An 11,295-nucleotide genomic window follows, 5' to 3' on the forward strand; every position below is an offset into this window, starting at 1 on the left:
ATTATTTTCAGAAAAACTTGTGAAATGATTGTGTATTTGAACCTGTCATATTGACATCAGGGACAGTATCATTACTGTATGTTCATGGGGAGTGGTGAAATTTCATTATTTGGAGGTCTTACCTTTTTAGGATAATGGTCAGATACAAAGTTTCCGAAAAACCTCTTCCAGAATCGAGCGTTTGTCCAATATAAAAATCAAGGGCCAAAGTACTTAAGTAATTGGAACTCTTTATTATCTTTCTGTAAATGCCAAACGGTGATTAGAAAGTGAACGTAATAGAGAATTAAATGATCTGTGTCGCCCTCTATCTGTGAATGAAATTTGTGGCTGTAAACCTACAAATTTACATTCAAGCTGTTTTTGGGCATGGAAAGCCAAATATGTACAACTTAAATATTCAGGGACTTTCCACAAATTTGGGGACAGTTCCGAGGACCCTTATAGTGATTACAGATACATGAAATCCAGGGAAAATTCTGGAGACATTTTAACCTGGGGAAGGTACATGACATACAAGGACCATTCTTGATTTGTTTGTATTTATTTGTGTAAAACTGACTTGATGTACAGTATGCATAATCAGACTACACTAATGATCCTCCATCACTGTACTAGTTCCTTTCCTTGATCCCACCATTTCTACGTCTTTAAGAACTCTACAAAAACGAAGCTAAGTAAGCCAATGAGACTCCAATTTGTCATGTTCTTAACCAACTTGACTGGTAAATTATCCGCATCAAATATCTGACGAATGCCTTTGGTTTTGTTATTCTGTCATCGTGCATTGTTCCACAAGGTGTTTCGCTGTACCGAATGTTCAATGAAACATTATCGTTCTATGTTTGGTAACGTTCGTAGACAAATTCCTCGCTCTCTGTAGCATCGTAGGTCACGTGTATAGAACCTAGTTCCAAAGAAAATTCGCCATTGACGGCATCTGCCATGGTCAGGCCAATGGAAGTAACCCGCTCTAAATCCACGGGACTTTGTTTGTCTTGCACGCGACCTTGGCTTGATAGGAAGAATTTTGAAAAAGGTATCTGTAAAGAAGAAAATAACGATTGTTTATGAAAACAAACTCAATCGTCCAGTATCCAAACCTGTTTATGCCACTGAGGCTAAGGTCAATTACAGTTTTTCTTTTTTTATCAAGGCATTCCAATAATTTTGTCAGCAAATTTCAATCTTCTCAGGAATCAGAAATGGCTAGTAGGATGTAATAAGTATAAAAGGTAATGTATAGCCTATTGGAATAACAAGTGGAACATTGCCATACATATATATCTATATATGTATATTGTATAGAAGGTCACCTTTCTGTTGAGATCCCTTTGTTGCCACTTTTATGTGTTCTATTCCATTCTTTCAAGCACACTTGGCAGGGAATGACCCTCAGGCTCCCTATCTTGGCCCTGCCCCCAACTTATGACTGAGTATGACAGTATGACTGAGCAGCTCCAAGAGCACAGGAACTTTAACTAAACCGAAATTGTCTTAACTGCTTTTGTGTGTGCCACATTGTCACAATCAATTATGTAAGCAGTGAAAACACCCCCAACCTTTTGAAGGTTATACCAAACACTACCGTAGATTACAATACCCGTGCATAGATGAGAGACTGACTTACACTGACATTCTGCCAATGAGGGCCTCCTCTAGTAAACAAGAAGTAACTCCAGACATCATCATGCGTCAGAGTAAAATAACTGTTGCAGTACATGTTTATCATGTAGGCCCTTCCGTCGCCTCTCAGCCGTAGATGTAACGTAGTGAAAGGTGTGAGGTCTATTTCGACCTTCCGATTAAACGAACCCTGTTAGACAGAAGCCAACAAAAAAAGAAGGAGTGAGTTGAAAACTTTCCTAAATATTTGCATCTCTTCACATAAATGTTCTTTTTTTGAAAGTGGGCACAAACACAGCCATCATCTTTAGTTTGACAGATAGAGTATCTTTGTGAAATATCCTACTCTACCAGTGGTGTCTGGGAGGCTGGGAGCATGCCATCATTAGGTCATATTAAAGAGGTTCACATAAATTTGCAAAATCCACCTCCATTATGGAAAATAATTGTTATACAGAAAAGAAATGAAACAAAGGTTGCAGCACATATGGGTAGATGATGTCATATTTAGACTTGATCAAGTCTCCAGCCATGACACTAAATCTGTGATATCTTTCAAGTGCTATAAGATTTAGCCTCACTGCCAGTGTTTGGGGGAAGTTATTTATGACAGTTATGTCTAACACAAATATACATGTCCCCTTTAATATTATTGTTATAGTTACACTTGTAACAAAACTGGATCATCTTATGTCAGCAGGAAAAGGGAGGGGGGGGGGGGAATAGAATATCGACAATGATCAGAATGGCTAGAAATCAGGATTTAACTAGAACCTTCAATTATCTCTATTCTCTCCACTGCTTCTCCAATTGACTGGACAAGGAAGTCTTAAACCAACTACTGTTCATGCATGATAAATTGTAAAAGGAACATTATTCCCTCTCTGGAGATTAAGATTTGAATTCTGGGAACTTTAAGTTAAAACCAATGCACCAACTGTGGTGCAGGTTTCCAATTGTGATGCAGGCTTCCAATTGTGATGGAGGTTTCCAATTGTGATGGAGGCTTCCAATTGTAATGCAAGTTTCCAATTGTGATGCAAGTTTCCAATTGTGATGCAAGTTTCCAGTTGTGATGCAAGTTTCAGTAATTACCTAGCAATTTACGAGTGACTTATACTGTACACACTTTACTTTATACATTATATATATTAAAATTCATATCATATTAGTTATATATACTTAACAAAAAACTTAATATTTCACTGAGGATAGATACATCTGTAAACAGTGAATGCATTTTGCAACATCAACAGAGAATACATGGATAAATACACTGTATGGTGATTATAATACTGGTCAGTGAAATGGCGATTTGTTATTAGGATAACACATTTTTAAATAACATTGGTAAATATTACTCACAAATTGTTGAAGAGTCTTTAAAGTACAGAAACCACTACGGACTGTTTCTCCATCCTTTGGAACATCTGTGTTTAGGTTGCCTGTAAAGAGTAACTTGTTGTTCCTGCTGATACCAAGTTTGGCTGTGCTCTGTCCACCTATTGTGGCATCAGTGACAACTTTGAATTCCTTCAAACTTTCAGGACCCTTATATTCCCACAGGACTCTAGATCTATCAAACATAGTATCTATATTAGGGCTTTTTAACTTTGTCACAAACTCTTGCGTCATAAGTTTAAAATTTCTGGTCAAGGAACCATAAAAGGATTCCTTTTCCTCTGAAGAAAATGACCGATGCAATGTTTTTAAAGTTCCGGCATGTGCTACAGGTATCGTCCTAAGAACACCTGAATGAAGAATGAAATGTCGACACAAGCCTTGGTACTTCACACATGCCATCATCTGAATAAAGTATCAGACAACTTGACACTCAAAGTTAGATCAATAGATCAGGTGACAGCTCCTGGCATAGGCCTTCTCTGGAAGATATAAAAAAGAAAGACAAATTCAGTGCCAAAGTACAGCCATTCCTTTGGGCATTACCATCCAAAACACAAACATAAAAGCAGCAGGAGGGTACAGTACTTCAATATGTGATTTCCGATGCATAGCTTGGGATAAATACACTCGTCCTTGATACCTGCTGTATGATCATACAAATTGAATGACATTAGGAACACTCACTAAATGTATCTAGACTATTGCTAAACTTAAGAATAATTATTGTGTATAATTTATAATACTAATTTGTGTAAATCCAATATAATATGTCGTTAACATTGTTTCCTAATGTTGGATATAGGCTAAGCCCAAGCTTTATTGCAGCTAGTATCAGGGCATCATTTGTGTAGCAGTTTTGAAGACTCTGAAATCTGCCTCTTATAAAATATAAGATATGTTCTGTATCAAAAAACTATGCTCTTGTATAGCAAATTAAACATTTTACATAACATTTTGTGATGTGATACAGAACAAATAATTCCATGAGAATGAAAACAGTATAGGGTAGCCTTAATAGTATATGATAGTCGATCTAACATGGATAGGGTCTCAAATAAGCTACTAAAAGGCTTCCTGATCCTTGGGTCTCTAAACTAATAGGCCCCTTCTGATGTCTGTGTCTACAGACTGTAAGTGTAAGTAAGCCAATGGATATGTGTCTATTGTCTAACTTAGGGCCAATTTTGATGCTACATACAGTCGTTGAGTCATCCTACTGCCACTGGAATAGCTCAAATTAGCCCTAACGAATGCCTGCAGCCTCGCGCAGCCAATATGCCTTGTAGTTGTATTGCTAAGATCCTGTTCGCTTATCTGCTGTGTGTAGAAATGTTTGTAGTACTACGCAAAATTTAAAATTTCGATGAGAATCCTGTTAATATGACTTATGTGTCATGTATCTAATACCTCAGGCGCTATAGAAACTATATAGGTACAGTATGCTATCAATTACAACTTGCAACTCCGTACACACAAAATCAGCGATAATTTTATCGCGGAACTAGACCCCAACAGAATTGAATTCAGTCAATGCATGCAATAATTGATTAGACCTGTCTGTACTAGCCTATTTACGTAAGTTCTGGTCTTCTGAAGAGTACTTATAACTGTCATATATGAGCTTTGGGTACATTATACGGAATATTCGTACCTCGCTCCACTTCCTGGCATTTATGTTAGTTCACTCTAAGTTCAATCTTTCGAAAAGAGTTTCAATTTTGCACGTTTCCACCTCTTGTTACTATCACCATCGAGTTAAATAAATCAGATTGATTAAACTCGTAGACTATCACTGAGTGGTTGCTATTTGTATGTAGCGCCACTACATTGCGAAGTTGCATTTTTTGCATTGAACTATTAATATCATGATAAATATAAATGTATCCATGGAGCTGCTATTCATCTTACCTGGTTACGTCATTTTATCAATTCGATTCCAAAATAATAGGCAGTGGCGGATCCAGGATTTCGCCGAAGGGGGGGCCCAGATGGGAAATGCCTAATCGTCGTCCTGGGGAAGGGGTCTAAGGGGAGTGGGTGCCCCCTCCCCTTTGGGAAAATTTCACAAAATATGGAGGTCCTCGGTGCAATCTGGTGCTACTTTTCGTGAAAGTTTGGAGTAAAATTTATTTCCAATAAATCATGTATTCATGGTTTGCCGGGCATATATTTGCAATTTCGAGCAATGAGCTGGGATTTACGTCTTTGGGGAGTAGGTGGTGATGAAAACTACTTTTTACCAGGCTACTCCAGGCCATTTCATCTTGGATGCCCCCTTCCAGATGGAGACTATTGATGCAGTCAGAGTGCCCCTCTCACCTTCACTTTATCAGAATGATGGTGTACTCTTTTTGCAAATTTATTTTACAAAAAATTACACGCACAGTGGCGTAGCTAGGATTTTTTGAGTGGGGGGGGGCATGGGGGGCTGTTCTTTCTTGTGGGGGGGGGCGGAGTTTACTATCTAAGCGGAGCGCCACCTTGGTTGGCGCGGAGCGTACAGAGAAAATTTGAGATTTCAGCACCCCCCAGATCGCAGGAGATGGCACCTGTGAGGCAAAATAGCAACCAAAATGATGTGCAACTTTGGTGACAGAAATGCAAAAAAAGTTTTTTCTCTTTCATGCTGACTGGCCTTGCCAACTCAGCCAGACTTTAAACTTGAGGGAAGTTGGCATCATTTGTCGTTTCAAGCTGTCAAGGCCTTTCTCCCAACTCAAACCCCTGTGGGCTACCGGTAGATTTGCAGGATATGCCCACATGTGGACTTAAATAGCATTAGAGGAAGGGGGTGGAAGACTAACACGCATCGATGTTTCGGTAATGGTCCACATTGATGGCTCGGTGCTTATTAGGCCATTTATTGGGTTTCTTGAGGCAGCTGTCATCAGAATCTGGCTTTTTGTGCCAATCGATGACCGATAACATGTATTGGTATGTAAATTTCTTCTTCATATATCTAGCAACACTCTAAAAACAAATGAGTGGATTTCATTCCATTGGAGTGATCACTCGGCGCACTTCAAATTAAGAGTAAAATTTAACTCTATTGGAGTTAACCCTCACTCCTAATATGAGTGAATATAACTCTATTAGGAGTTAAGATTTACTCCAATGGAGTGGAAATTCACTCTTATACCGGAATGTGCTCAGTTGACACTCCCATGGAGTGTAATTCACCTATGTTTTTATCAGTACAGTACAGTGCATATCATCATAGACGTACGTACTTACGTACTACGTACGTTCGTATATCAGACGCACTCGATACCCACGATACGATACGGTCCTGGAGAAACTATTTCCACTCATCATTTTTTAAGGCGATACAGTAGTGAGTATTGAACAGGCACAGCCGCATGTTTGCAGGAAATTCAGAATTCCCAATATTTTATATCTCTACCAGTAGTGAAAATCATGTTTCGACAGTTTCGTGGACATAAAAAGTTGTTTTGTGGAATATTCAATGACATATCAGGGGCGGATGCAGGATTTGTGACAGGGGGGGGGGGGGGTCTGACTGGTCCAGCCGCGCCTGAACGTAAGACTATCTAAGCGGAGCGCCATCATCGGTTGGCGCGGAGCGTACAAGAAAATTTTTGGCTTTACAAACCCCCCAGATGGCCGGAAACGGCACTTCCCGAGTATTCTAAGCAGCATGTACCTAGCCTGAAAATATGGATCTCATGTCTGCAATTTCAGGCCCCCCGTAGCTACGCCACTGATCACGCATGGGGCACTTTCCCTCGAACGCGGAAAAAACAATCAAAAAAAAAAAAAATCAGGATTTTCAAAAAGGGTGGGCCCGGGCCCCCCGGCCCCCCCCTGGATCCGCCCCTGATAGGTATCGTGAATAATCTAAAGGTTTCCACAATTAATTAAGACATTTTGAATAATCTAAAATGTCTTCACTTTATGCATATATTAATTTGATTAAACAAAATCAATATAAACGAAATAGGCTAGAGATGTATGTTGAACTGTAAACGTTTGAATTATTGTTGCTGTACAGTCGGTACAGTCGACCAACGATAAATGATAACTTTAGTCTGCAGTTACAAGTATCAACTGTTTTAATAAATTATATAGGCGAGTTGCCGTGGTCGCGCTATACAAGTACCCTTTCAATACAAATGTCGGCTAAAAATGGCAACCAGGTAAAATTTGTAAACACATCATTATCGATAATAAGAGCTCGATGGTACGTGAACCATCACCCCCTCCCCATTCAAAACGATAGCCGCCAATGCAGTACATTTCTACACTGATTGCTATTGACATTTTCAGATTTTGGTACAATTTGAGCAACCATCCGATGGTTACATAAGTGGATAAGTCGCATATGGGCGCAGACCCTGGTGGGGACAGCGGGATGCGTCCCCACCAACTTTTTCAGTGGTGGGACATGATACCGTGTTCCCACCAATTTGTCTTGACCAAACGCTGCATTTCAAATTCCCCTGTATTGAACTTTGGCGCAGTTTGATCCAGCATTGTGCAAATGATATGCTATAAAAGACGAGAATTATTACTATTGGCACTGTTAGGCATGGGCGTCAACAGGTGGGGGACGGGGGGGACATGTCCCCCCCACTTTCAAAAGTGGAGGGGATATCATATCATTTGTCCCACCCACTTTTCAGAGCAGTTATTAAAAAAAATCACATGCATATGCGCGATTTTCTATTTAAGGTCAAGAAATCTGGACTCCCTGGGCCCCTGCTATCTATCACTTGCACCGTCATTTATCTCCCATTCTCCCAATATCCTAAATCTGCCCATTTAATTCGTTCGGGGGGTATTGTGTATTGAATCTTGCACACATGTTGTTTGTATGGGTTCCAAGGGATTAGGTAAGCCATACAGGTAGATGGTGATGAGTTACTATGTTCATATCACTACCTCCAGTCCCTTGGACTGGACGGACGAATAGGGGTACATGTATTCGCCGGATATGGTAGATCTTTATTGTTGAGTGCCGGCTAGGCGCTACACACGCTCTGCGCGGTGCCTTTTTCTGATTATTATTAAAGTACCTGGGCACATAACAACTGACGTCTCGCACCTACATGCATGTATTATATATACCACTCCACTCATCCCGGAGGTGACGGCGCCACTTTTTCAATATTTCGTTTGAGATGGACGCTGTGTAATTCGTCTCCCTTGGTGTCAGAACGGCATCTTTCTACCAGTACTTTCTGTCGGAATTTAGTTTTGTGAGACAAAATTTCTCCTCACAGATCTGGTTCTGATGTAACTAAAAACGACTCAGGAAGGCCGTCTCCTGCGATCTAGGGGGTCTTATGTATCCAAAATTTTCTCGTACGCTACGCGCCAACCAATGGTGGCGCTCCGCTTAGATAGTATAGTGTCCCCCTCACTTTCTGAAACCTGCTGACGCCCATGCTGTTAGGCGTGACTTCTCCGCTGAAGATTAACACATTCAATCATGTGAAACATGTTAATCTATACACGAGACTGGTAAATTGTGGTCAGCAAAACGGACTGAGTGAGAACAAAACAATCGTTAACAACTCACACTGTGTGTTGCCAATTTGAGCTAGCTTCACGTCCTGCGGTGTTTACACTTTCAGTTGAATTTCGGGAAATATTTTGAGAAGATAACATTTTGGAAGGAAAGTATTTGGATGTATCTAATTATATGTCTCTGAAGTAAGAATAAACTGGGCCTTACAACCTGCTACACTAGAGTACCCTTTTCATCGTACTGTGAGACGTATGAGCTTTCTAAAATGAATATACGACTTACGAGCATGCAGGAGCAACATTTATATACATCGATGTAACTTAAATTATCACTAGTTCTCATATTATTATATTTATCCACAGTTGTTAAATATAGGACGGAAATCGCATTTGCGGCAGTCTATATATAATTGTTTTCTCTGAGAGGACCCCATACCCATCGTATACAAAAGTATACTTGGAATTTTTGTCCCATGATTTTTTTCTGCAGACGCCCATTTAGTACCCCAAACTAAATTCCTAAGCCATGAGATCTAAAACTTAAGGAGGTATGGGAGCATCATTGGGTCTGGGAAATGTTGTCTCCGGCGATCTGGGAGGAGTATTTGCCAAAAATTTCTTGTACGCTACGCGCGAAGCCATGGTCGCGCTCCGCTTAGATAGTATCAGAGAACAGACACGCGTCCCCACCATTATCCAAGACTGATCTGCGCCAATGATAAGCCGTATTTGAAGGTGCTTGCAGCCTCGATTGGACATTCTTGATAGTTCAGCGCCAAAACTGAATCCTGCAAAGTACCGTTCTGACGAGTGTTCTAAAACCTACAGAAAATCCGATTTAACTTGGCCGACTCCAAATTTCGCAGTTAACGCTGCGAGTTAAAAGTGGTTCGTGAAACAGTCATGGTTACCACCGAGTCCTTTGCGAAGCACTCATGTTTAATTTTTAGTCCTTGGTTAAACACTTGTAATTTTATTTGTATTTTTCTTAATTCTTGGAGTATAGAATATTGAAGGATGTTTCACGAACCTTCAAGGTTAGCATTGGGTCTTTCATGTCACAGGCATTTACACTTTCGAAATCCACTCATTGGAGTTATGGTAATGTGAAGGAATTTTCGTGAACCCCCAGGCCTGGTAGCGAGATTTTTTTTCCCAGCGCGGTAAAGGACAAGATTAGCATACCTCGCTTCCCATTGGCTGGGGTCCGCATACATAAGATACATTACAAAATCAACTAGCAGCTGCTGCACTGAATCGCTCATCACATTTCCCAAGGCCACTTTGCTACCCTCAAAAAAGAAAACAGTCTAGCAGCAGATTGTACAATGGTACGCGTTTGAGTAGAGTTCATTTATTTGTCGGTGTGTTATGCCATATGGGTGTAGAGGGTCTGTGGTTATGCATCGCACAACTATGTTGCTGAAAGAAGTTAATCAAACTGAAACAGTTTCAAGATGATAAAAAAAATCACCATATAATATAAACGTAAGACAATTTATGTGTTCAATAACTATATAATCCACAGTGGCAGTGGTACTTTACTAACATGCATGACTAAATACTAGGCCTATATCTTTCGTATTATATTATCTGAAAACCGTGCCAAAGGGTCATAATAAACCGTTTCAAAGGGTCATAATTTTGAAAATCAAATCAATGTCTATGCTCAAAATTAAGAGTCTATCAGTTTAAACTTAAAAGCATCTCAAGTAAATAGTCAACCAGAAACGGTCAAGCTGTCCAATGTTTTTAAGCAGTTTTGAAGCAAGCAAACGCCTGGTTCTTATCTGCGTACATTGCCATCGCAGTACTCTGTACAGCAAGTTCCACCATCACTTGCACCCTTGTCAAAACTAACTTATTCGATTTATTGGCTTTTCAGCTTTGGATCATCAACCTAAGTAATCATTACCTTCAAAGAAGGACAGTCATCTTCAATGAGACGTGTACACTCACAGTCCATAGTCGCAGTGTTGTTTTACTTATGGATGTAAATATACACAAACAAGTCCGCGCAAAAGCAAAGAAAAAAAATTTTAACAAATTTGTTAACAAAGTTGTCTCAAGACAGTCGCCAGTTCATACAGTACGTGTATGCGAATCACGAGCCACTGCGTGCATGCACATGTATGTTCATGTTAATACATACACGCATAGCGTAAGCAAGAACTTCCCAATTCAGCGTCAAAAGTGCAAGACACAGCCAATGAGAAGCGAGGTATGCAAATGATAGCCTTTACCGCGCTGGGGAAAAAAATCTCGCGGCCTAATGAGTCTTTCATGTTACAAGTCTTTCCATTCTCGGAATACTCGTATTTCCTTCATAGTCTTAAACACTCACGTTTACCATCATTGGGTTTTAAAAATATATGCAAGTATATGGGCCCAGCTTCATGAGCCCTCCTCATGTTTGGCAGTGAGTCTTTCATGCCGCATCCCTATCATGAAAGATTGAAACACCCATTTTTACCTTTGATGTAGTTGATCAAACACAAACCTTTGAGTCATTCATGCATTTATATTGAGGGATGTTTCATGACACTCAGGTTTGGCGTCAATTAATCTTTCATATCACTAAACTACCCCACAATGACCCCACAATTAAGCCCCGCCTTTTTTAACCAATTAGCAACTGCCCACCCCTGCCCCGCCCTCATAAATTGCTGAAGCATGAGAAGTAATGGTTCTCTCCAGAGGGTGGTATTGCATGGGCAGCCCTCCCAAAAAAGTCAGCTCTTATTTCGTATACACTTCCAATCTGAAAATTATTCT

At 40.1% G+C, this 11,295-nt stretch overlaps 1 protein-coding gene across 2 annotated transcripts; it reads right to left on the reverse strand.

Annotated features, from left to right (window-relative positions):
- Positions 1–213: 213 nt before the first annotated feature.
- On the reverse strand, positions 214–4,822 carry LOC139971666 (complex I intermediate-associated protein 30, mitochondrial-like). 2 transcript variants are annotated; one of them, XM_071978329.1, is made up of 4 exons: positions 4,682–4,822; positions 2,992–3,509; positions 1,631–1,816; positions 214–1,043 (listed from the first exon to the last, which is right to left on the reverse strand). In XM_071978329.1, exons 2-4 carry the CDS (start codon positions 3,430–3,432, stop codon positions 840–842), a joined length of 831 nt encoding a protein of 276 aa, XP_071834430.1. In that variant the 5' UTR covers positions 3,433–3,509; positions 4,682–4,822; the 3' UTR covers positions 214–839. The 2 variants fall into 2 exon arrangements, with proteins under 2 accessions (XP_071834430.1, XP_071834431.1); XM_071978330.1 differs by lacking the exon at positions 4,682–4,822 and adding an exon at positions 4,598–4,621.
- Positions 4,823–11,295: the final 6,473 nt, after the last annotated feature.

Source organism: Apostichopus japonicus, chromosome 8, assembly GCF_037975245.1.
Source record: "Apostichopus japonicus isolate 1M-3 chromosome 8, ASM3797524v1, whole genome shotgun sequence".
Taxonomy (NCBI): Eukaryota; Metazoa; Echinodermata; class Holothuroidea; order Aspidochirotida; family Stichopodidae; genus Apostichopus; species Apostichopus japonicus.

What these genes read in the sequence shown, in the direction of transcription:
- LOC139971666 (XM_071978329.1), bottom strand. Translation starts at nt 3,432, where the DNA reads ATGATGGCATGTGTGAAGTACCAAGGCTTGTGTCGACATTTCATTCTT. An exon ending in TAAAGACTCTTCAACAATTT is followed by an intron (nt 1,817 to 2,991) that starts GTGAGTAATATT and finishes TCTGTCTAACAG; the next exon opens with GGTTCGTTTAATCGGAAGGT. An exon ending in CTCATTGGCAGAATGTCAGT is followed by an intron (nt 1,044 to 1,630) that starts GTAAGTCAGTCT and finishes TCTTCTTTACAG; the next exon opens with ATACCTTTTTCAAAATTCTT.